Raw genomic sequence first — 25959 nt, forward strand, 5'->3', positions numbered from 1 at the left:
CACATTGAAATACGTTGGTACATAATGTAACGTCGATCGCAACATCCTGTTCCATCTGATTCGATGAATAACTCACACTTAATTACCAAGAATCGAACAATCTTTGACACTCCTTCGTCTCTCTCTTCGCAGAAACAAAAAGAGATTCCATCATCAAGCACTCATCGAAGTGAAAATCTTGGAGCATCTCAGGAAGAAAGATCTCGATGCTAAATCTTCGCACAACGTAATACACATGCTCGAGTACTTTTACTTCAGGAATCATTTGTGCATCAGTTTCGAGCTCATGAGGTGAGTCATTGAAACGAGAAAGATGTTGGAAAGCATGGAAATTGAAAATATTTACATGTACTTAAACTCATTGCAGTGTAAAAATCTGCAAAATCTAAAAAAAAAACTTGAAAAATAGATTAGAAAAAATGAAAACCGAAAGATTTAAACGATTTGAAAAATGAATTTTTGTCGAAACTAACTCACCCCCATTTTTTCTCTTTCATTTCCAGTCTCAATCTCTACGAGTTGATCAAAAAGAACAACTATCAGGGATTCAGTATAAGTCTCATTCGAAGATTCGCCAACTCTCTGATCCAGTGTCTGAGGCTTTTGCATCGAGAGAACATAATCCACTGTGATTTGAAACCGGTAAGAATGAGCTGTGAAATATGGCAAAAGAAAACTCGAAAGTTTGTACCCCGACGCTGTTGTTGAAAAAAAATATATTATTGCTCACGACGAATTGTGCAAAGGGGGCACAGTACGAATAACGCTCGATTGACACGTATTTTCACGCTTCGAAGCTTTTTCTTTCTTCCCAGCGAAAAATAACGTTAAATGAAAATAATGCACTGCTACGAAGCCCTAAGCTGCGTGTACTTTACGTGCGTGTCTGATGTGCGAAACGAATTTGATCATACTCGGGTATACATGCTACAATATACAAGCAAGCATATTATGTGGGTTTTATTTACTGATATATTTATACATTTATAAGCATAGAGAAACACGCCAGTCGCCGGAAAGGCATTCCAATTTTTTTATTCCTTTTTTCTTAATGTTGTTTTCCCTCGCCAGTCGCTTTCATCTCGGCGCATACTACGCATGATATTTATTTCACGCACTAGACGACTCGAGCCTGTCCGCTCTCGACATCTCTCATCAAGATATCAATCTCTTTTTTTCGTAATGTTCATTTCTCAATCAGAATTTCCGCAATTTGTTTTTGAGAAATTGAGACTTTGCACTATAGCAGGAAAGAATTCGTTTTAAAAAACGACATTTTTGAAGGAGTCACTAAAAAGAATTGGATTCTTGAAAAGATTCTCAATTTTCGATGGTGGCGATTGAAGAAGGAAGAAAATCGTGTTGGTTACAGATTTTGAAATGTTTTTCTTCTGTTTCTCGTATGCAGGAAAACGTTCTTCTCAAGCAACGCGGCAGCAGCTCAATAAAAGTGATAGATTTTGGTTCCTCGTGCTACAGTCATCAACGTGTTTACACTTACATACAATCAAGATTCTATCGAAGTCCTGAGGTCATACTCGGTCTTCCTTACGGAACGCCAATAGACATGTGGAGCTTGGGCTGCATACTTGCTGAATTACACACGGGATATCCTCTATTTCCGGGTGAAAACGAGGTCGAACAACTCGCGTGTATCATGGAAGTTTTGGGATTGCCGCCAGAGAATCTCATCAATCATGCCTCACGTCGCAGGCTCTTTTTTGGTTAGATTTGCTTTTTTTTCGCCATCTCCGTTATCTGCAAATATCGGTGTCTGAATATTTCACATGGAATTTTTAATCCTTTTCTTTCTGTCACTGACTTACAATTATAATTGACAATTGCTGTTTTTCGCTTTTTATAGACTCCAAGGGAAATCCACGCTGTATAACGAACAGCAAAGGCAGAAGAAGACGACCTGGCAACAAAAACGTAGCAGTGGCTCTACGATCGAACGACACTCTTTTCGTCGATTTTGTCAGCAGGTGTCTCGAGTAAGCACCATTTACTTCATGTTGATGCAACATCAATCGTTTCATTGTTGTTTGTCGTGTCTTCACTTGGCTGCAATTTTCGTATAAAAATGTGAATAAAAATAATGAATATTTGATATTTCGTTGCAGATGGGACGCAAAGAAACGAATGAAACCGGACGAGGCGATGCGTCACGAGTGGTTAAATTCATCGTCATCGACGAGCCATTTGTCGAGTTCATCGTCGATGAGTACATCGGTGGTTGGTTCCTCGATGAGCAGTAGCGTGGTTGAAAGCTCCCAGAACGTTGGACAGCAAACGGTGAACGTCGGTGCGCCGCGTTTTCGAGCAACAACGATGGAGGATCCACAACAGCAATACTCGGTGTACAGGCTTTATCGCGGAAGAAAATGCGTCTCGAAGATAACGACGATTGTCAATCCGGACGGTGGTAGTCTCGTGGTGAAGGGTAAATTAAATGGTAGCGCGAGTAGTCACGCATTGGCTAGTGGAACACAACCGGCGGCATCGAGGCATGCATCAACCGGTGACATAGTCGCTAGTCTCGATCCAAATCTCGACGATTCGGGCACATTTTTACCGGCCATATTGTGAAGCAGAATTTCCGTTAGCCACTTTTGAATTATTTAAAAGCGCGTTCGTGGCTCGCTCCTAGCTCGCATCCCTGAAACCTCCAAAAACGAAAAATTCTTTTTTTTCTTTCGGGACCCGAATGAGAGCCGATTATTCTCAAATTTGTGCTCGAGTTATGTGCTATTGGAGAGAACAAAAATGAATTTCTACATTACGATCTCGAGACGAGAGTTCAGAATTTTCCTTTCCGCGAGATACTTCCTCATCCCGATTTCGCGAGACTCGGATGGTCCAGCGACGACAATAAATAACGATCGATTAACGAAGATACAAAAAAGTAACAAGGCTTGTGATCGCAGACGATGAAATATTGTAACGTGTGGCAAAAAAACAAAGAAACGAGAGAGAACGAGAGTAATGGATTAAACGTATTTGATAATGAAAAAATAACCATCGAGGTAATTAACTACGGGCATGCCCAAACGAGTTCTCCAAAATTTCTCTTCTTTCTTTCGAATCTTTTTGATTATCACTATGTCTGAATTTAGTCGACGAAATAATTATTATTTTAGACAGTGAAAAGACCGAATGTAACGAGTCAATGTTATAAGGATAACAGAGATTAAATTTCGGTTGCTAAAAAATTCTACGACGCGCAAGAAAAAACAATTGTTGACCAAAAATTTAAATTACAATTATCGAGAGCAAACATTGACGAAGCTAACTGAAAAAAGCTCAAAATTTCCTCTCATCACATCTAGTTTTGGCTTAAAAAACGTCACTCGAGGACGACATAAAAAAACGAGAGATCTTCGTTGCATGCTCGAAGATTAAAAAGGCTCGAACAGAATAGAATGAAGACGAGGTAAATAAAACCACAAGGATCGCTTATGACACGAGGCGCAAGACTGTCAAGACGACTCGAACATGAACAAGTGAAAACAAGCTTCTCCCGTCTTGAGCTGAAACATTATTTCCATTGTCATTGTTTTTTCTTCGATAATTGAGCAATTTACGAATTCCGAAATAAAGCTCAACAAGAATATTGAAGTTTACGATTTCTTTTATCTCCACTGAATGGCTATAAAGAATAGAAGAATGAAATATATATTGAACAAAGAGCAATCGGATGACCAAAAATAATAACGAGCCCAGATGTTGAATGACGTTGAAGTTCGCACCGTTGAAATTCACTTGAAATACTTTTCTTCAATTCAAAATTTCGTTGTAAAAACGAGGAAAATTTCAATCAACAGATTTTTGAGTTCATTCTTAAAAAATTGACTGATTAAATGACAAGAGGATTGTTCGATTTTATTCAATTACTTATTACGAAAACAATTCTTCCAACTTTCTTTGTTTTTCAACGTTCCTTACTTCGATATTGTGGTTTTGCGAGATTTAGTGAACTCGGAAGTTCAGCGTACCGCCCCAGTTTCGCGCGAGGCCTGAGTAGTCTTATTGTGATATTAAACTACCACTGTCTTACTTAGATCTCCGATAATAAGAATTGTAACAACTTATATATAAATATATATACACATATGTACATATGCTTACATGCATATGTATAATCATAGATATATTTATGTATATCTATATATGCGTATATCGATGTGTATGCATATACATAAATATATATATATACATATATTCGTAATATTCGTTAATATTAAGATTTAAAAAAATGACAACTATTGTTTTCTCGTACTATCGTTATCATCTCGCAGCTATCTCGCTTAACATAGCATGTCCTCATCGCAAGAATAAATCATTAGCATCTACTGCGGGAAAGTAATCAACAATTGAAAGAAACAAACAAATGCAGAATTAGGAAAATAAATAGTAAACTCGAGACCACGAAGAAACGACTATATCGAAATTTCCATCGTTGGAATGCAGTGATTTTTCATTTTTTGAATAATACTTTATGAACCTTTGCTCGGTCCGGGATAAATGGAAAATACAACATTTGTTTAGCTGGTGTTCTGTAAATCAAAGTTCCATAAAATTTGGACGAAATGAGAATTTTCGCAATTTGTGAATAAACGGAATAGTCTCTGTAATTCAACGATGCTCACTTCGCTGTTGCTAGAAAATGCTCGATCAGACCGAGATCTCTGTGTAAATAGATTAATCAATAAAAATATCGAATACTTTGTACGTCATTCGAGATAGAGACTCGTCCAAGGTGTTTCCCGGTAGCCTTTGAAAGAAAAAGAAACAAATGAAACGTAATATCACAAAATGGGACACATCAAACCAATCATCGTCCTATCGAGCTCCACTTTTTGTTTCTCTTTCTCGTCGTTTTCGCATTTACAAATATTTTCTGTCATCATCGTTTTTTGCTTCGGAGTTTGACATGTTGGAAAGTAAAACTTTTCTTTTTCTCGGTCGAATTTTTAACGGTTTAGTAAATAGCAGGAAAAATCAGCTCAATTAATCGATCAAAATTTTTCGTGCATTCCAAAATTCAAACTTCGATATTAATTTATTTCGTTAACTTTGGGACTACTCAAAGAATTTTTGATGTCCCGCAAAATAAGCAGACGGCATCGTTTCGCAATTATTACCACTGCCCTCATTCACTAAGCACGATTTTATTGATTTTCTTTTTTCATTTTATTTCCATTATAAAGAATACAAAGCAGAATTTGTCTCGAGTAAAGGAACGTGAATATAGAGAATAGAAATAAAAGAATGGAAAATCGGGACAAACAACTGCACTTCGGTCCATCGATCAGTGTGTTCGTCGTTTTTTGTTTTCGTCAAATTGTATTTAATCAGTTTTATGTTAATTGCGTATACATTAATGCCATTGAAAAAAAAAAAAAAAAAAAACAAACAAACAACGCTGAAAACCAAATCGCTCATGTCGTAGAAACGGAGATACTGAGAGATAACCTGACAAGACTGAAAAAACCGAGAGAAACAAATGAAAAAAAACACACATGTAATTACAAGATTTTTAAATTTGTCTTTTTTTAAATAATTTTTTGGACCCGCTCTCATGACTCATTAGCGATATTTCATTCATACAGTATTTCGCGATGAAGTGAGCGAATAAAAATAATAAAATTGCGAGGGAACGAAAAACGGGCGAGATAGAAAGGAACGAAAACGATGAGGCCAGAAGTTCCGAGCTCCGAAATTCACAGAAGTGAAATTAGCGCAGGTTTCTTTTTGGTCAAATTCAGCAATAAAAATCCAGTGCGATAATGCCAATTCGACCGAATGTGAACGCCATTGTAGATGGAATTCCGAAAACTAAATAAGAACAAAATGTACACAGTGAAAAGTAAATAAGATAGAATAAGAGGACGAGGAGCAAAAATTCCACGACGAAATATCAAAAGAGGCGAGAAAAGCGGTGGTTGTAAGAAAAGGAAGAAAGATCTTGGAGCTTCGATAGACATTGCAAATAATCTAAAGGCACGAGAAATTCGAGGAAAAGTGGATGAATCAAGATGAAAGAGGAAAATAGAGAGAGAAACTAAAGTCATAGGAAAAGAGAAAAGGAAGCGTGAGATAAAACTAGATAATCAATGTCATTGTAGAATAATAAGCGTTAATGATAAACCCTTAGAAAAATAGGATTCGAACGACAATTGTAAACTCATTGTAATGATCGACAAAACGAAAAAGAAAACAAAAGTAAGCACGGAACAAAACGAAACGTGTGTACAGAGTTTTACGTTTTTAGGTGTGTTCAATTATATAAAGTGGGAACAAATTACGTGTACAGGCGAGTGAGAGTTTAAAAAAAATATCTCAACAAAAAAAGTTCACAAGCCAAAAACGAGAACGAAAGAACATTTTTTCAAGTCTCTCATAACGCGAGCAAAAATATCGATATATACACGTATAAATGACTGTAACCGAGTACGTTTGAAGCTACAAAAATTAGACGAAGTAAAAAAGAAACATGAAGAAGATGCTTCTCACCACGCAAATTTTTTTCCATTTTCCTTTTTTTTCTCGCCTCGGTAAGCGGAGACGCTGAATCGTCTCGATCCTTCACTCCATTTTTCTTCATTCGTTTGTGTTTGATTTCGAAACGACGACGAAAGAAGGAGCGAATAAAAATTGAAAAAAAAGTAGAGCGAAAAATCACCTTTTTGAAGACTAGTCACGGGCAAATAGGACCATCGGGGCTAGTCCTTTTTGACGAACGATTCTCTTATTTAGAGCCGCCTCAACCTAAACGTGCTTTACAATGTCTATCGTGATTGTATGTTTTTGTTTTCTTCTTTTTTTTTCTTTTATGTGTATAAAAAAGCGTAATTCCACTTTTTCCCCTTGATAATGGACGTGGAGTGTTTTGCAGGAAAAGAGAAAGAGAGAGAGAGAGAGCGAGCAAGAGAACAAAAAAGGAGGAAAAAAATGAGACGAATGAGAATAAAAAATCGAGCCTAATTATAAAGCAGGCGATGTGAGTGTGTTCGTATGTGAGTTTGTATGTTTGAACGTGTGCGTAAGTGTATAACTAGTTATCGAATAACGTGATTAGATTTTCGTATTAGTGACGTTATAATGATAAATATTATACAACAATACTGTAGATTAGATAGATATAATGAATTAATCATAACGAAAAATAATATTAACGAGGAAGGAGAAAAACAACGTAACGATAATTAAATATAATAACAATTCATAATAAATAAATGAATGAATAACAATAACGATAATAATAATAGTAATAATAACAGTTATGAGTAACGATAATCGTGTATTTTGAGCTCCCCCTCTCCTGCACGGTGAATAAACGAAGTCTCTCATTGCCAAACGACGAAAAAAAAAACAAAATATTTAATCGATAAAGCGAAAAAAAAACGAAGAGATTGAATCAATGAGAACGGAAGTTTGGTTCATTCTCGTCGTCTCCAATTTCTGTGTCTCTTTCTCTCTCCAAAGCGTTTGAAATCGTAACAAACAAAATGACAGACTATTGAAAACACACGTATCTCTGCAGAATAGAGAAGTTTCTAGCCTAGTAGGACAATCATAAGCGCGCTTGAGCGTTCTCTAACGTTTAAGGTGTAGGCTAATAAGGTATTTACATGTTATAAAGTGCCGAGTGACGTAGATCGAAAGAAAGAAAGCAAAAAATGTATCAAACGTTTTTTTTTTATTAATCTCGACGGGAGGTGCGAAATCAACCGGCGATAGTCGTGGTCAATGCTATTCGTACGATGGGAGAGATACGAAAAGGGAAAAAGGTTGGAACAAGACTAAGGGTTCGGCTGGAATTGAGTAATTTCGGGAAATTTAACAATTTCATTTTGTCGCCGGTTATCCTTGGAGCTGGGGGAGCGAAAGCGATCAAATATTATTCGTCGATAATTGATCATTCGTACGATATTTGCGATCGTCAGGATTTTCGAACGCGAGAACTTTTCTGAAAGACACGATCGAACACGTTGAGCCTTCTTATTGAGCCCTTCTCTTCAAAATGCGAGAATGCGTATTCAGTATTGTCAATGTGAGTTTGGGAAAAGCCGAGATAATTTTCAAAACGTTTTTTCAAAAACTTTGATCATTTTTATACAAAATACAAATTTTCGCTACTTCGAGCTCGCTGAGATCTTTGCGAATTTTTATTTTCATTTTCAGGACAAAAACCTCGAGGAATTTGCCCTTTTTCAAAATTCATTCCAAAAGTGGAACTAAATAATAGGCCAGTACGTGGTTAGAGCAATTTTCATAAAATTTGTAACAACCGAAAGTTTTTCTGACAAACGAAGAAAAAAATTATGCAAATGTAAAGCTAGAAAACAGAGAAATTTTTTAAAATCAGTTCGGGAAGCTGCGCATCATAAGAAAAAATCGACTCTACGATAGCAGCGAGGAGAAAGTCGAGGCTTACGATGTGCCGCCAAGTGTAAATTGATTTTCCATCGACTATAATCGACAAAAATATTATTTGAATCGCGAATTAGAAAAAGAGTGCAATATCGTCCATCGTACGTGAAGGAATTTTCAAGCATTAGCGTAGTAACAAACTTGTACGCGATGACTGTAAATATAGTTTGTCAAAGCATGCATCTCCCCCCCCCCCCCCCCCCCGCGCGCGCCAGGATAAAAAATTAATTAAATTGAACGAATAAACTTCAAACAGAAAGCAAAAGCAAACGTACGGACGAGCGAAAAACAAAAATTCAACAAACGCGTGAATGATCCTGCAGGAAAACAAAAAAAACAGCTTGTTGTGACGACGATTTCAACGATTTTTTACGTGTTGGGGTGTTTCAATAGTTCGAGAGCGATTATCGAAAGTGCATATTGTGATTCGTATCATTAAATGATGAACTAAATAAACAATATAAACAAATAAACAGAAACGTGTGAGCGATATGAAAAATTGCTAAACGAACAAACGGATAAGAAAAGTAAATCATTAATCCCAGAAACGTTAGTTCTCGGATCTGTCGAATTTTGACGATACATAAACATATACATATGCGTTGTATAATCGCGAATTAACGTCAATTTAAGCCTGACTTATAACTATAAATGTGAAGAATAAATCGATTACGCAAGAAGACGAAAAAAACAGAAAAGGAAGAGAGTTGAATGATTGACACGTATCTTTAAGAATACGATTATGGAACCGTATACACACATTAAACATATATATAGCGTGTATTAGATACGAAACTATATATGAAACAGAAAAATGAAAAATGGAAAAAAAAAAAAAAACATGAAGCATCATCATCTTTTTTGTATCATTTGTTCGTTTTTCTTTCGTTTTTATCTTACTGCGTTTGTCTTTCATTGATTAATGTAATTGAATAATCTATCATTATCCCGGGCTTGAAAAATCTCGAGATATATTATCCTTGTGTGACACAAGAGCGAATAAACGAGAAATACAGAAGAACTATACAGATATCCTTGTTTCTATGGGTTTAAGGACTTGTACTCGTTTCCCCAACAGTTTCCGGTTGGTCCATGATGCTCCAAAGACTAAGCAGTTTGGCAGGGTTGGTTTTTCGATCCCTCGACAAAGTTGCTTCCCTCGTATTTGCTTTTGTTTTTGTTAGTGATTCAAATAGCAAAATTTGTTTGGATTTTTCGAGTACGTACTTCAGCTTCTGCGATCGAATGGCAGCGATTTCCACACTTGAATATCTTGCGAATTTTCTGTAAGATTTGGTAACTTTCTTCTTAATTATTCTGTTTTCATTTTTTATTCTGCTTTCCTTTCATGCATCAATTTTGTTGGAGAGTTACCTGCGGAGATTAGTCAAAAAAAATTGTCATTCCCGCAATTTAGAACAGAAATATTTTCAAATGAGCGGCCGAAAGTCAAGAATTCATGGGGTTTTTACAAAGAAATTTGTTTTATTCAGTTTTCTGATATTTTACACAATACCACTGGGAAACAAAGCCTTAAAATTATTCATGAAAAACTTCGAATTTTATAAATCCTTTTGTATATATATATATTTGTTGTTTAGTCTTTATAGATGTACATATCCATTCATGTATTCATAATTTTTCCCAAGTCCCGGAAAATTGAAAAATCATTGTTTTTTGCCACTACAAAAAAAGGTTACTCGTTAACTTTTCACGTATCGAGCTAGGGACAGGCGAACATTGAATAGTGCACGAAAATCATTTCATTCATTTTTGCTAAACATGAAAAAGGTAACAAACATGATTTGAGACGCAAACGAAATTTGAAAGACTCCTCAAAACTACTGTAGACAAAGATCTACATCAGTAACTTCATAAAATTAGGGTACGAAAAAATATTTATGTACATTATTGAAAACAAGGAATTAAAATCTTCCAGATCATAGGAAATCAATCTTCAGTTATTGACTCCTTTCCAACAATTATGTTTAAACCTGCATCCCTTTAAATAAAACAAAACCATTGGATCCAAAACTTTCTGATTGAAGAAAAATTTGAATTAATCAAGAAATGACTATTGAGATATTTTAAAAATAAATCTAGGAAAACAACTGATATTTATTTGAATATTGCAGATTTAACAATTTAAATAAATAAAAAATTATAAACTCTACACATATATGGCCATGTATAAATTAATTACTACAATAAAATTTCTAATCACAATCACTTAAAAAAATTGACAGAATCTTTGATTGTTAGCCTGTCCCTCTCTCAAAGACATGTAGCGTTGATAATATATGAATAAAAAAAAATATCATTATCGTCATGTAAAATTATCGACCGTCTAGCAGTTGAGTATTTTTTTGTTCTTTCTCATTTTTGTTGTATCTCAGCTTATTTTTATCAAGCTGTGACGGAAATTAAGGTGAATAAAATTTGATCATCCTGAATACATTTGTGTATCAAAACACAAATAAACAATTGTATCCCAATGATCCTAGTGCATATGAAGTGTATAGCTTGATCGAAAATGATAAATCTTAAAGCATAAGGATTTGTGCATCCAAGCGTGTTTCTCTGTGAAAACAGTATTTTTGTCAACGTATAAAAGGAATCGTTCAATTTTTAAAAGACTCACCAATCAAAATGAAGCCCAAGCTTTGCCTAGGATATTCCAGAGCCCATATTAAAAGTTAATTTCTATATTCATGTAATCATTTTTATCTTCATTTTCGCCTCTCTTTTCAGCTTGTAAAATAACTTCGGAATTCCAATGAAAGTTGCACTTCCGTCGAATCATACAGATTTACAATAATTAAATCGTCTGCATACATAAATTTGTCCTACAAGATTTAGAACATTCAAATATGTGGTAATGAACAAATAATATGAAAAGTTCAGGCAAAGCAAAAATTTCTTCACGTCATTTGACATTTTTGCTGCTCAAACCTGTAGAAAACGAAGGTAAATCGAAGAATTTTCAAGACAATTTCTCGAAATTACTCTTCACAATCTTCATTGCATTCTATACATTTTGTTGAAATCGAACGAAATAAAATTGCAAATAAGCAAAGAGGTCTTTCGAAGATGAGCAGAGAAATAAAGATTTTTCTACTAAAAAATACGTAAAGCAGTTTTTTTATGATGGAAAAATATTAACTGGGTTGATTGACTTCCCTTTCAATTTCCTTAGAATTAGGAGGGTTCGATTGTGTGTAAATTATGCAACGTCAGATCGCTGCACGTCTCTCGCATGCTCCCTCGAGGTATCGTGATAGCCCATACCTCGCAACATTTCACCATGTCGAAAAATGTCGTGGGGCGAAGAAAGAGGCGGCAAATTTGGTAACAAACAACTAAGCATACTGGCACTATCCGACGAGTAAATTCCATTATTTGATGGTCCTGGCATCGTAGTTCCACAAGAACTCGATGTTATTCCTGGAATCGTATGCCCACTTGGATCTTGTTGACCGAGCATACTTGAAATACTTGAAAGACTCGAAACCGGACCCATCAGATTTCCTATCATCATTAATCGAAACTTTTAGTTCTTCAAAATCAATATTTTTCCTCATGAGACAGACCTGAAAAAATGTTCTCACCTGGGAGGCTGAGATTCGAAGCAGCGGAAGTGACGACGGATGCGAGAGAGAGGGGAACGGGTGTCGAATAATCGGAGTTGTCAGAAGCTCTTGTGTTGTGAGAATGCGTATGGGCAGGTCGTACAGTGGCCAAAGAAGATCGATGGAAATCTGATATTTCAGATTTTCGACGTTTCATGCGAATCCCTGGTTTGCTATTGTTTCCAAGTCCAAAATGAAGAAGTTCCAGATGTCGCCGTAGGTTTCGAGATTGTCGTAAAATTGCACCGCACAGGGGACAAGTCGTGGGTTGATCGGAAACGCTTCGTCCCTTCGAACTGTCTCCTGAAAATATTTTTATGAACAAAATATCTAACAAACTTCAAAAGATATTTGAGCGATGAATGTTTAATATTCCATTTAAAAGCGTAAAACGTCAATTTTGGCTGGAATAATTTTTCGTGTGGTGTATTTTTGTATCTTTTTATTTTTAATATTGAGAAATAGCTTACAATTTCTATACGAATTTTTTAGTAATTTTCTTATTTACAGATGCGGAAGGATGAATGATACAATGTACAAGATTTAATATTTTTTTGTTTCTTCTTTCAAACTATGTACTAAATATAAATTCCTATGATGATACAGCATCGTTATAAAGAACCCTGCAATTGTATTTAACTACAGGCTCTGGTTATCATCCAGAGAGTGAAATCTCATCTCTACTCTTGCTCGTTCAGTTTCGTTCTTCTCATTTATCAGTGAATACTCATGTTGAAAAAAAAGAGTTAACGAACAGAAGAAATGTCAGTTTTTCACCCAACAATATTTGCTTTAGCCCTCGAAAAAATAATAAACAGAAGTCTATTCTAAATCAGAGCAGGCTTTTAGAACTGACGTCTTCATCGCTGAAAAACGTAGAAATGTATATTTCTTTAAATTGAGATTTTAATCCAAATGGATATTTTCGCCGATTTCGTTGCGTTATCGTCGGCAATGAAAAATGAACTGTTTTCAGTGTCCTATTTCCTTGGCAATAAAGTTTCTGATTTTTCGAATGCAGTCACAATAATGTGCGCAAGGTGGACTTCGATTTTTCAAAATATCAAGTAGAATTGAAAAATGCAAAAAAAATGCTTGCATTTCAACGACACTGTTTTCAGACAGAAAATTTCAGAAACTCCATGTACTTAAATTCCTCGAAAATACTTACAGGAATCTATCGATAAATCTATCCGCAAAATCTATTTAAAAAATGTGGAAGCTCCAAAAAGTATCCTTCAAGATTATTCGAAATTCCCCTTCAACGAGCGCAAATGTCACAATGTTGAAAAAAATATACCATTTTTTCGACGCGTCGAACAAAATCGTAGAACAAAAGATCCCAAAACTCGTCATCGCGATAGAAACTTCCAATGTCACTTTGAGTCAATTTCATCGCACATCGACGATACGAATGTTCGTTGGGAGCGAGCACAAATCGACGTAGCGAAAATTCTGCCAAAGTCCGTGAAATACACTGTAAAAATGTTCGATTCACCATGAGTTTGTTTTCACACTGGAGTTTTTTTTCGCAGCACTTTTCATTCGCACTCTTTCATAGTTTAAAAGTTGGAGTACGTGAAATACGATTGCTAAAATCGGTTTTCTGTGTACCAAACTTAACATTTTATAAATACGTAATTCTTATTTTGATAGGAAAGAAAAAGTTTGCTATTTCACAGTAAGAATAGTAAAGATAAATCTATATGCTATTTTCTTTCCCGCATAGTTTTATATTGATAATATATTTGTATCGATCTCGAATTCTCAATTACGATCGAATAATGAACGTTCTATTTTCATCGTCCGTACGTTCATATTGTCCCTCACTCATATTTTCCTACGCGATTCAACCGCACATATTTTTTTTTTACTGGATTTAGGAAGCTACCAAGCAATGAATTTTTAATTTTTCGCATGAATTCCTTCTAGCCAAAAATGTTGGTCGAACAAAGTAATGGCTCCAAAATTTTAACCACGTCTCAAGTATTTCGGTTTAACTCTGAGAATAAAAAAAAATGAAAAGATTAATGAAAAGAAAACCGAAAAATTGTGACCAATACACAAATAGTCGGGCCTACTCGTAAGACCTTGGAAATATTTGTTTCTATCACGCATCGTTAACAGATAACAGTCGGAAGTCAAAAAATTGTAAATTTTTGAAATCAGAAATTCCTTTTGAAATAAGAAATTTCTTCAGAGGAGTTTAACTTTCCTTCAGAAGCGAAACTGAGATTGATAAAAGTGTTGTGATTAGTAACTCCCGTATCGTAGCTGCGAGAGGATCGGCGTGTGTGGACCGTATCAAACGGTGGTATTTTCGCGTCGCCTAATGAGAGAGGGTAGCATCTTTCTACCGTTCCTTCGTTCTCATCTGGCGATAGTAGGTGAAGGGATATTGCTATGCGGTGAAACTACGTTAGATCCATGTGGAGAAGGTGAAGGAAGAGGGCTGGGTTTGCAAACAATTCGTTCGCAGCTGTTGCTGCCGCCGCTGTCGTTCGCATATTGCATGGAATTGCCGGTGTAGCCGGGCATTTCGACTTCGGGTTTAATTTCGATGGTTTCGACGTTGGTTTGCGGAGCAGGATGATTGTTGAAGCGATATTTGCAGGAGGACAAAAGATGTCTTCGCAAATTGCGGGCTTGTCGAAGTGTGGCGCCGCAGAGCGGACAAACCCCTGGACAATCGGAAGCGCCACGAATTTTCGTAGATCCGGGCGAGGTTGCGTTGCCAACGGAAGAAGAGGAAGAAGAAGCGACAGCCGCAGCGGCAGCAGCTGCTGACAGGGAGCCTGGCAGTATCGGAACTCCTGGGGGATACGCCAGAGACCCGGGAAACGATGGAATATGCAGCGGCGAATATTGTTGCATCGGCATTAGCGTGTGAATATTTGGTTTCACATCGATATCTTCGAGTTGCGGTGATTGTTGATGCGGATGATGTTGATGCTGATGATGCGGATGCTGATGCTGATGCAATAGCGGTGAATGATGATGCGGATGATGCGAATTTTCAACATTTCCCATCATCGATCCACTTTGTTGTGATGCTGGATGCCAATTGGTGCTCCGATGATTCAAATAATCCGCTGGCGATACACCCGCTGCCAACAGACACAAACACAATGTTTACCATGCTGGGGGCTGAACTGACCATACTCATAACGTTATTTTATTTCGTTTCATTCTTTTTTCAGGTAAATTATTCTCTTTTATATATATAACTCTGATTTTTTTATTTACACATATGCATATGTATATGTCTGTCGCTAATTCCTCGATAATGGACATATTTCTGTCTTACTCGGACTAGAACGTTTGATGACCAATTAAAATTTTTGCAGTTCAACCCTAACGATGGTTGTGCTTGTGTCCGTTAATTATTTTTTTCTTTTGCTGTTTCTCATTTTTTCAGTTATTCCAGACGACAATTATTTATCTTTAATTTCGCAGCCAATCAAATCGATCTTGTGCGTTTCGGTTCGTCATGGGCTCCGGACACAAAACACAAGTTGGGCAAATGCCTCTTTTCTTTGCACCTTGCTTATTCAGAATTCATAGAATACGCGGTTTTTGCCTCTGTTTTTTTGTTACTTGCTTACTAAGCCGCGAGTTATTTATTTATTGAGAAGTGGCAATGATCTTAGATTTTCGAACTTTTATTGTCGTGTGCGAAAACTTTCGATGATATACTATAGAAATTTTGACGATAAAAATCATCAAAACACAAAAATTGTCGCATTTTGATAGTTTTTTTCGTGTGACTTACCCATATCGTCATGAGGCCCACTTTCGCCGTCTTTACTGTGCTCGTAATCGGTCGTTCTTTCGTTACTGTGGTGAGAATCGTGGCCCCGGTCGTCACTGTCTCCGTGATCACTGCGTGGCCATTTTCCTGATGGCATACTAGTCGATGACGACTTCCTCCTTTTTTTTTTTCGTTGCATAGGCATACACGTGTTCATGATTTCTCTTGTAGGTGGCTCAGTACCCGATGGTATTGCGGAGGCAGGTATTTCTTCGCCGTTCTGTTTATAAAAAGAATCCATTGTATTTCTCATTTGTGAAATTCACCGGTTTATTCCCCACTGCTGAGAGCTGTTTCAACCATGAATCTTTCATTAATTGACGTGAATTCGTGATTATTTTTGACAACGCTAAGTTTTTTGTGAAATTTTCTGATCATAATTATTTCAAATGACCACCAATTGAAATGGGAAAAGAAAAAACAAAAGTCTGCATGAGAAATTTAAAAAATGATTTTCTCCACAATTATCAAAGTATATACAGAAAAATAAAACTCTCCCTCAAGCTTTTCAATCAGCAATGATCAGAAAGTCTCTTTTTTTCTTCAATATCAAAGCCGTAATTCATACTTCTGTGAGTATTGTAGGCGGTGTAAGACCGTGAATGCTGAGACAATGTGCGGCTTGTAGTAGGGAAGGTAACTGTGAAGGCTCCACACTCACTTCTCCTCTGTATACGAATTCCAACAGCGATTCAAGATCCTCAGCTCCGACCCCTGCGAGCATAACAACTGGGTGCTGGCATGGTGTACTCTGAAAATGAAATCATGACTTTCAAAAATCATAGCTAGCGAAAAGTTAATCGAAAAGCATAAAAATTCCCATACTACTTCAAACATTACGGTCAACAAATTTTAAAAATACCATGACACAAAAAATGTTATCATCTGGAAAATTTGCAGTTTCAAGAATGTAGAACAAAGAGGCCGCACAAGAAAAAATAAGGCTAACATTGAAATGTAATAATTAGTTGAATAAGCAAACATTAGAGAAGATTGTCATAAAGAAAAATGTTTTGATTTTTATTTACTGTGAAATAAGACCTTGAGTAAATCCAGAAGGAAGGGACTCGCAGCACTGAGAACAATTTTGTGAGCAGGAAAACTTTTTCCACCGGCGGCTAACGTGACATCGACCAGATCACCCTGGCCTCTGAGCAATTGAACCGCCGAGGTTAGCGAAGATCCAAACTCACCCCATGAGAGGCTATAAAGTTGTTGATTACTGCTACCCATTCTGAGAATAAAAAAAAACGAAATTAAATACCAGTAAAAATCGTTTTATAACAAGATTAGAAAATAACAAAAAAAAAATTCGATGGAATACTCTAAAAAAATTCCAACCATTTAAAAATCGTAACTTTCCCAACAGTAAAATAACAACAATAACAAAATGATAATAATGATAGTGAAAGAGGAAGTGGTTGATTTGATTTATTCTTCATCATTTGGCATCGTTTCAGGCGAAATTTGAATATTACAAGGGCTAGAACTGTCCCAAGATTCAAATAATGATTAATATAGGGAGAGAAGAAACTCGCGCACACACACACTCATACACATTCGCGCGCACACGAAAAAAAAACGCGCAGCTTTCACAATTCCAATCTTTTGGTATCGAGCTCAACAGCATTGCTTAATTTGATATAGTACGAAACGAAAGAAAGAAAATGAAAGAAAAACAACAGTAAAGGGATAAACATTTTTCTAAGATGGTAAATATTCGTACAAACGAAACTGATGAACGAACAAATCCCGTTATCTCGGCGAGTTCCTTATAGCACAAGTCCGAAATGACGACCGAAGCGCGGCGTATAAACCGTTTGCGCCCGTTTTTCCAACGCACACACTTAGGGCTTCAAGAAATTCTCTTTCTCTCTTTTCTCTGCATAAATGGCCGACCTAAGCACGAAAGAGAAAAAAGAGAAAGAGAGAGCGCAAGCGATGGAGGGGAAATGAGAACGAACGCGTACGCGCTCTTTTTTCCATGCTAGATGGAGCGCGAGTCGAAGAAAAGCGGAGCTGTAAGAGAAAGAGGAAGAAATAAGACGCCCAAAAGATGTGAGTGCGAAAGAGGGCGAAAGAAATTCGAGTGGGAGAAGAGCGTTCAAGAGGGGGAAGAAAAAAGGGTGAGGGGAACGACAGAGACGGTCGCGCTCTTCGAGCGCGAAGAAAAGTGGCGCAAAAGAGAAAGACAGCTCGCGTCGAATAGCAGTGCCAATCCGTGAGACAAGGAGCGAGTGTGAGAGAGAATCTTATGAACCCTATACTCGTTTCCTCGCCACTGCCCCTGACGTCGAAGCTTCCTTCTCTCGCATGTACAGTTTCGTCGGACCCAAAGAGAGAAAAAGAGTTTTCACCCCACCCAGAGCGCAAATTCTCTCGATTAATGTCGGCGGCGACCCTCTCTTGCCCTTCCCCATTCCCCATGCAACACCTCCACACATGAAGAGAGCAACAGAAGCATCGACGTAAAACGCCCGTCTCGAGAAATTCTGAACGCGGCGTCCCTTGTTTTTAAACCTGTGAAGAGAAGATAACCTAACCCAAAAATTGTGAATCCTGTCGCGATCCGCGCACCGAACGGAAACAAATAAATTCTGTTTCCATTTTTATACTCGTACTCTCGTATTTTCGCTCTCTCTTGACGTGAGAGTGTTTTGTGACGTTTATTACATATTGCATCGAACATTGAAGTAAATTCACTTGAAAAAAAAGGTTGGAAATCGCCTGTTCTTACCTGTGCCGAGAAACAACGAAAATCTCGTAACAAGGCAAACTGAAATTTAAGTCTGCAGAGACAATTTGTTTCGTTTATATGAAACGATATTTATTTCATGATGAGAAAAACGCTTTGCATAAGTTCTCTGCAACTCTCTGGTCCCACTTTTCTTGCCATTACTTCGGTAACCGAAGCTTCATCCGCGCTCGATATATTTATCGTGCGAGATTGGTGTGTATGTGTGCGCGCCTGTATTCGTCGTTCAGTCTCAGTACGATTCCGTCCGCGGACCGGTGATGAAGAAGTCTCCTCGGGGGAGAAGGAGCTCAGAGTTTTATTTGATGTTATTTTTTTATTCCTTTTATTACTTTGTTTTACTGTCTCACGTTTTTTTTATTAATTCCTTGCACGTCCACACGTGTTATATGAAACACGGAAAGATATAAAACACGGAATACCCATGAATTAAAAAAAAACCGCTGTCACGGAAATTGTACGCGAACGTCACATTTCACGGAGATACTGTGCTGCCACAGCTTGGCCGGCAACGACGACGCCAAAGCTAAAATATGTGTTACTATATACATATCGCTCTTTCTCTCTTGCTCTCTCTCTTTCGAGCTCTCCTCTCTCTGCTCTCTCTCCCCTCTCTCGGCTCTCCTCTCCTGATTGCTCTCTCTCCTCTCTTCCTCTATTGGCTTCTCTCTCTCTCTCTCTCTCTCTCTCTCTCTCTTTCGCTATTGGCTTCTCTCTCGTCTCTCACTCTCCCGGTTTTTCTCTCTCTTCTCTCTCCTCTCTATTGGTTTCTCTCGCTCCCCTGGCTTCTCTCCTCTCTTCTCCGCTCTCCTGCTTGGTTGCTCTCCTCTCCTCTCTTCTCTCGCTGTTCTCTCATTGCTTGCTCTCTTTCTCTCTCTCTCTTTTGCGTCTACCAGAATATCCGTTCGTTCGTTTTCACAAAAAGCTCCGGTATGAAAAAATCGTCTCAATCTACTTCGCACGCACGATTTATGCATTATTTTTTCTATCCCAGAACGAATTTACCAGAACATTCAACCCGTCGTCGTTTCTGTTGTTTCTCAAGTTCACGGGACGCTGAACTTGACACACTCGTGAACAACTGATCGCATTTTCGTTTTATGTCATCTCTATTTTGTATAATCAAATGTGAATTCAAGATCACTTCTCAAGGAAACGAAGATTTGTTCCAGGTTCTATATGAAACAAATATACGTCCATATTATACAGCTCTCTCGTCGAGGAGCATCGAGGGAGAGCGAGAAGGACAACGCACTCGTATAAATGTTTTTATGCTCTCACATGCCCGACTCCCGACTCCTCCCCCTTCTGCCCCCAACTTTTTGTCTTTCTCTTCTCCCTCCTCTCTCTCTCTCTCTCTTTCTCTTCCCCTTTCTCTCCCCCTTCTCTTTTACAGTTCGCACTGCTCGCAGTTAACGGTATATAACTTTCTGACCCGAATATAATCACATTCCTCCTCGCTGAAACGATTGTATATAAACAAAAATTTGTCAAGTATCACAAGGATACGGGGTTCATCCAAAATGAGGAATCGCAGCATTACTAGTACGAAAAATACATTATTTGAGAGAGAATCATATTTATCCTCGGGAAAGCCACGTAAATCGAAGCGGCGTTACGTTACAAAAATTAAATTCATTGTTAGCTCGCCTGTTTTTTTCAAATGTAGAACATCGGTACTGTTGAATTGCTTGATATGTGTGAATATATTTGAAAATATATGATATTCATAAATATAGATCGAAATGTCGAGTTTTACGGACAATTTTCAAGGTGACTCTGTCGAATCGGAAATTATAGATGTTATGAGAAAATCACGTAAGTTTCGACTTCGTATTATGGTCGTTTTTTCGTACGCTCGCGATTTCATACGCGTTTTAACGACCATGTGGCGCCACCTGCATTTTGTTTTATCCGTTTTTTTGCTTCTTACTTGCCATGCAGATTATTCACTCGATACTGTCAATAATTATGGCGACGACTTGTTACACGTTACTGCTGCAAACGGTTGTTACTTTGTCATCAAAGAAATTTTAAAGAAACACGACGATTGCGACATTGACAAACGAAATGATAACGGATGGAGCCCCCTCATGCTAGCCATTCGCAACGGCAATGTCGAGAGTGTTAAACTCCTATTGGATAATGGATGCAACCCGGAACAGTCAACATATCAAGGTATCGACGATTCATTCCTATTGTTGCTCGTTGTTTACGCTCTGCCATGAGTTTTTTTGTTTTTTTTTCTTTCTGTTGCGGTGAATTTGTTACGTCATGGATAAAATTACGCTCGGGACTCGGGACGCTCGGGAATACTGTCGTTCACATCAAATTTTGTTGTTTTTACTTTTTGTGTTTTCGAAAGTCTTCGACGAATTGAATTTCAGTGTTTTTTGTTTCCCATTCTTTTAGTTCTTGAAAAAAGTAGAATTTTAGTCAAGTACAGCGGTTCGTGTTGTATTTTCAAATTACAAACGCAATGAAATGTCAAACTGGCAACCCTTTTTTGTAGTTCCGACAACATTTTTTCTCTCGAAAAATCTACATGGAAATTGAATAGTCCATGACACTAAATGCGAAGAGAAATTCGGCGAACTTTTAATAGGTTTATAAAATTCGCAATCAAATATGCACGTTTGATGCAGCTATGGATTCGAATTCACATTCGAAATTCGAATGTTCACGCTGTTGAAGAAAAAATCGTGGATATAATCCTGACAAAACTAGGGAATGAAAATTTTTGACGGACCGTTGATAAATCGGGAAATTGAAGTCGTCGAACATAAACTTGATCGCGTTGATGGAATTCATAAGGGAAATGTCATTTTTTATCGACAGGCGTTTCCGCCATCGCTCTCTCCGTTGCCATCAGCCGAGAAATGTTTGAAATCGTTTACGAAGCTTGTCCATCAGCACTCGAAAAAGCAAAAACGGATAAAATCAACCCGCTCTGCGTCGCAGCGATGAAAAATGACAAAGAATTATTTTTCAGGCTCATAGAACTCGGCCTCACAGTCTCACAAACTGGTAAGCATACGACAAAAATGATAAATTGAATGTTCGAAAATTCTTCGTCTTTCAAGAGGCCCAATCCGAGATGAATAATTTATCTTTTTTTCCAGGTGATTACACGCTGTTAATGATCGCTCATTCGAACGTCCCGGAAATCGCGAATTTCGGTGAATCATTTAACAATGATAGTTTAGATTATTGGAACGAGCACATAACGGTGGAGGATTTGGAAAGTTTTACTGACGAGCATTTTGACGTTCCACAAATGTCGTCGACGTTGCAGAACGGTGAAAATTCGTTGGAGTACCAGGACGAAGAGCCAATTGAAAACCGTGATGTACCGGAAATCAATGTTGATCCACCGCAAGATACGAACTCGAATTCACCGAAAATAAATTCCGATAAAGGGAAATTATCTGCGGACAATAATAATAATAAATCGAAAGGCCTCATTTCACCGAGATTGCAATACACCCGAGAACGCACTTTAGCCATGTCACCCAATCTGTGCCTCGCCAGAAGAAGAAGTGGCAATGATAGCGGTTTTGGAATGGAATTCAGAATCCAACGGGATCAAATGGATCGTAATCACAATCGCGAGACTCACAAAACGGACGACAGAAACGCTAGAGATGGAAATAAACTTCATAAGTACATTCATGTTCACGGATTTCTCACACAGCTTTTCGTTTTGACAGAGTTTTCATTATTTGGCTATTTTCTCTCCGCATTAAGATCTTCGCTTACTGCCAAACGTTTTCACGAAACGAAATATTTTTTTACATATGACCACTGAATGTGGGATTCCGAATATGAGTAAATTGAAAATTATTATGAAATCGTTTTATTTATAGTCCTATGAGATTAACTACAAAAATAGATTTTCGTGGTGTTACACTATTATCGGTTACGAAATTTCACGATTTTCAATAACCTTTGAATTCTAGAATATTCGAAATTAAATTTATTTTTGTTCCTCGTGGATGTTCGACTAATTATTCTTTTTCATCGAAGGTTCCAAATGAATCGACCACCAAATTTGCAAATTGCTAAAACCGAAAACGACCAAACGTCTAACAAAACTCCTGTCGAACCTCGGTGCAGTACACCACCGCGAGAAATGGCTTTGAACGATCATCAGACAAAAATGGCTCGTCTTTTGAAATGCTTTGGTCTCACTCAATTTATTCCTATTTTTCTCGAACAAGAGGTAAGATTTGATCACGATAGAATGAATTTCGGATTCCACAAATCATCATTTTCCACCGAACTAGGAATAAGTTGTTGATAAAAATTTGGATAATTTTGTAATTCTTATTTCTTCCCTTCCACAGGTAGATTTGGGCCTGTTTCTCTCGTTAACCGATCAAGATTTGAAAGAAATCGGAATCGAAAAAAGGTCTGATCGTATTATTTTACAATCTGTTATTGAAGAGTGCAACAGAAGCAAATTTTTCGTTTGAATGGTGAACTCCAAAGGAATTGCTGCAGCGATTGATTAATGATAATTTTCTACTACCTTGCGATATCGAAAGTACCCTGATGAAATTATTTCTTTTCGTTACAACGAGAGTCTTATTTATATATTTTTGATTATCGCAACGTTATTTATTTGACATAATTGAGTGATTTTTGTACTGATTTAAAATCAAGAATGAAATAAAGTAAAATTATAGCCGAGATTGGATTTGCCACTCAGTTTTTCTTCTGCTGAAAAAAAAAATGTTCGTTTTCAATCTCTAAAAAATAACGTAGAAACTATTTTTCAGTGGAATTTAGATCTCACCTCTTTTGGGATCGAATTTCGAAGTAATTTTTGGCTCAAAGTCCTGGCGATTGGCTGAGCCTGGAGATGTAAATTGAAATTTTCGAATTAACTAAACTTTCAAGAAAATAGAGGAAATTCCTTGATTCGGTAGTACGTGAGTACCTTCTCGTATTTTTCTTTACTGCTTTGGGCCATTCCCTCAAAATGCTTTGATTTTATATCACAGTGAACAATTGTTGGCTTTTTAACTATTACAGTCGATTTCATTTTCATTGACGTTGGAGTACCTGGAGAGACCAAAATTTTTGGATAGTCAAAGGGACGTGAAAAATGGTCCAAATCGAAATATTCCCTTTCCATCACCTCCGGATCGAAATCCGTGAATGTCGAGGCTTGAAAATTTGGCGAATGTTTTTGAGGGTCCAGATCCCTCGGGTCGTTGACATTTGGACAGTGATTTTGGATTTCTGAAGTAAGGTCAACGGTTCGGTGTTGCTGTGAAGCGGTTTTCGGTGCTCTCGGAAAACTCGACTGTTCCGGAGTTTCATTGACTCCCGAATTTTTAACGAATCCACTGAGACTCGGAGTGGGTGACATCCGAGAGCTCATTTGACTGCACGCTTCGTACTGTCCTTGTGAAAAGGATAAGCGAGCAGTGTTGTCAAAAGTCCGACGTAAACTCGTGTTTTTTGGAGTTGTCGGTACTCCACCGGTATCTTCCTCTTGGCTTTCGTTCGGAGTCAAATTAGCTAACAAATTTCCAAAGTTGTGATCGTCGCTCGTGAGCTTAAACGTTTTGCCACACATCGAAGGCATTGTCTCGCCCAAATCTTGCACGAAACGTCGTACAACTGGTTCAGGATTTCCCAAAAATTGTCTTTCGATTATTTCCGATCGAACACAAACGTCAGGATACAAAAAGCTGTCGACCGTTGGCACGGGGAAACGGATCTCGTAATATATTATCCCGGCGTCGGTTTTCGGTAAGCGGTAACCGTACTGGAATGAAAAAAAAATCAAGCCAATTGTTCATTCGTTCGATCGATATTTGAATGTAAAAAATCGATAACGATTTTAGTTTTCTCTACTTTCACCAACTTTCTACCGTCACAATATCGAAAGAAACAATTTTATGCGAAAATTTTATTTAAAAATCACAACGTTCTGCCACAGTATCAGAGTTTGTTGCTTAAATTAAAAAAAAAAAAAAAAAAATCTTTTTTACCATATTTTTCCAGTGACGTCTGAGTTCCCCGTAATTTTTGAAAGGACAAGTCTCCGGTATGTATTTGAGAGCCGTGATCAATTTTCCTCTTTTGAGACTAAAATGTCGAGGGAAAACGTAATTTTCTGTTTTTTTTTCGCCATAATGAACTAGCGTACATTTTTATTTTATTTTATTTGAAATGTGACAATACCTCGGCAGTACGGTGACGCGGAAGGTTCCCAGGGACTCAATATCGATAATTCCTTTAGGGTCGGCCATAAAATGTGCAACAATTTCTCGAGGAATTAACAGATTTTCGATCTTAAGATCGATCATGTTAACTTTGAGTGGATGGATTTTCAAGATTGATTGAGAGTCTAGAAGGGATGTTGATTTTTATTTTTTCGGGTTATTTTTTCGCCGATTTTGTGATCGAAGAGAAAATTGAACCTTTTTGTCCCGCTTGAATGGTAAGACTCAATCGTATCACGTAAGGGCCCAACAATGTTAAAAAATTTTCGCCGCTTATTAAATAGGGTCCGACTCGGTTCCAGCGCGGTGCGATCGCAAACAATAAGGAATACCGTAGACAATTTGTGTAATCGTTTACTGTCACGGGCTTAGCAGCTGACCACTTGTACGAAAATTAAAACAACCGTAAAATTCAAATTTATAAATGTACGATTAAAAGATAGAATAATAAACACTGAAAAAGAGCATCGAACGTTTTGCTTAAGACAAAGAGCAGAACATGAAATTTCAATGCCAGCTAGTTTCATGCTCCTGTCAATCATTAATGTGAAAAAATCGTTAAATTTGATTCGCATTGAAGAAATGAAATACCGTCATGTTTATATTTTTCAAATGATTCTGTAAAGTCTCGCCTTTGTAGAATTCCACGCTGGCAATAATGCGAATAGATTCAGGAGTTTCGTAAATTGGGCACGCAATCACGTGATTTTGCATGGTGTGAATGATCAATCTGCATTCGGAATACAAAACACGATTTTTAAACAAAGTTGAAATTTTTATCGAGCTTCAAAATTTTTCGGTAATCACGGTTACTATTTATTTTTAAAATGAGTTATGTGATGTAGGAATGTTAGGAAGACAAAACGTGAAAAGATGTCTGACCTGCACTTCATCGTTTTCCAGTGAAAATGTGATTTCGCCGAGGAATCTTTTATTTCATTCGAGTCGATTTGCGCAACAATGCAGCAAAGTTCGGCCAAATTTGGAATAGAGACATTGAGAATCGTTTCTCCCATTTTGATGATCAAATAGCGCTAAACAGGAAATTCAGTAAATTCAAAACTTTTTGAAATAAAAGCCTGCTTGTTT

General features: G+C 37.4%; 3 protein-coding genes across 11 annotated transcripts in view; 2 read left to right on the forward strand and 1 right to left on the reverse strand.

Annotated features, from left to right (window-relative positions):
• The window catches only part of LOC122412542 (probable serine/threonine-protein kinase dyrk2), a 193927-nt gene extending 184470 nt beyond the window's left edge, over positions 1-9457 (forward strand). The window contains exons 7-11 of the mRNA XM_043422146.1: positions 133-291; positions 504-642; positions 1409-1724; positions 1865-1994; positions 2124-9457. Coding sequence (XP_043278081.1) covers positions 133-291; positions 504-642; positions 1409-1724; positions 1865-1994; positions 2124-2589 — 1210 coding nt within the window. The 3' untranslated portion in view covers positions 2590-9457. The remainder of the gene's footprint in view (positions 1-132; positions 292-503; positions 643-1408; positions 1725-1864; positions 1995-2123) is intronic.
• A 435-nt stretch (positions 9458-9892) lies between these two features.
• Positions 9893-25901, reverse strand: LOC122412544 (protein abrupt-like). 5 transcript variants are annotated; one of them, XM_043422155.1, is made up of 6 exons: positions 17603-17874; positions 16918-17110; positions 16445-16627; positions 15838-16096; positions 12045-12368; positions 9893-11964 (listed from the first exon to the last, which is right to left on the reverse strand). In XM_043422155.1, exons 2-6 carry the CDS (start codon positions 17107-17109, stop codon positions 11660-11662), a joined length of 1263 nt encoding a protein of 420 aa, XP_043278090.1. In that variant the 5' UTR covers position 17110; positions 17603-17874; the 3' UTR covers positions 9893-11659. The 5 variants fall into 5 exon arrangements, with proteins under 5 accessions (XP_043278090.1, XP_043278091.1, XP_043278088.1 ...); XM_043422156.1 differs by lacking the exons at positions 9893-11964; positions 12045-12368; positions 17603-17874 and adding exons at positions 12493-15172; positions 25753-25901; XM_043422153.1 differs by lacking the exons at positions 9893-11964; positions 12045-12368; positions 17603-17874 and adding exons at positions 12493-15172; positions 18614-19251.
• On the forward strand, positions 19422-24646 carry LOC122412543 (ankyrin repeat and SAM domain-containing protein 3-like). 5 transcript variants are annotated; one of them, XM_043422149.1, is made up of 8 exons: positions 20371-20449; positions 20576-20809; positions 21470-21658; positions 21754-22294; positions 22658-22853; positions 22978-23042; positions 23413-23565; positions 23669-24646. In XM_043422149.1, the coding sequence occupies exons 1-7, from the start codon at positions 20377-20379 to the stop codon at positions 23420-23422; spliced, it is 1308 nt and encodes a 435-aa protein (XP_043278084.1). In that variant the 5' UTR covers positions 20371-20376; the 3' UTR covers positions 23423-23565; positions 23669-24646. The 5 variants fall into 5 exon arrangements, with proteins under 5 accessions (XP_043278085.1, XP_043278086.1, XP_043278084.1 ...); XM_043422147.1 differs by having other exon boundaries at positions 23423-23565; XM_043422150.1 differs by lacking the exons at positions 23413-23565; positions 23669-24646 and adding an exon at positions 19422-20176 and having other exon boundaries at positions 22978-23323.
• Positions 25902-25959: the final 58 nt, after the last annotated feature.

Source organism: Venturia canescens, chromosome 6 (genome assembly GCF_019457755.1).
Source record: "Venturia canescens isolate UGA chromosome 6, ASM1945775v1, whole genome shotgun sequence".
NCBI lineage: Eukaryota > Metazoa > Arthropoda > Insecta > Hymenoptera > Ichneumonidae > Venturia > Venturia canescens.

Excerpts from the sequence above, each read along its gene's own strand:
- LOC122412543 (XM_043422150.1), top strand. The coding sequence starts at position 20,377 with ATGTCGAGTTTTACGGACAATTTTCAAGGTGACTCTGTCGAATCGGAA. Across the intron at positions 20,450-20,575 it reads AGATGTTATGAGAAAATCAC|ATTATTCACTCGATACTGTC; the intron begins GTAAGTTTCGAC and ends CTTGCCATGCAG. Across the intron at positions 22,295-22,657 it reads GATGGAAATAAACTTCATAA|GTTCCAAATGAATCGACCAC; the intron begins GTACATTCATGT and ends TTTTCATCGAAG.
- LOC122412544 (XM_043422156.1), bottom strand. The coding sequence starts at position 25,886 with ATGGGAGAAACGATTCTCAATGTCTCTATTCCAAATTTGGCCGAACTT. Across the intron at positions 16,628-16,917 it reads TCCTTCTGGATTTACTCAAG|AGTACACCATGCCAGCACCC; the intron begins GTCTTATTTCAC and ends TTTCATTTTCAG. Across the intron at positions 15,173-15,837 it reads TGGGCCTCATGACGATATGG|CGGGTGTATCGCCAGCGGAT; the intron begins GTAAGTCACACG and ends GTCTGTTGGCAG.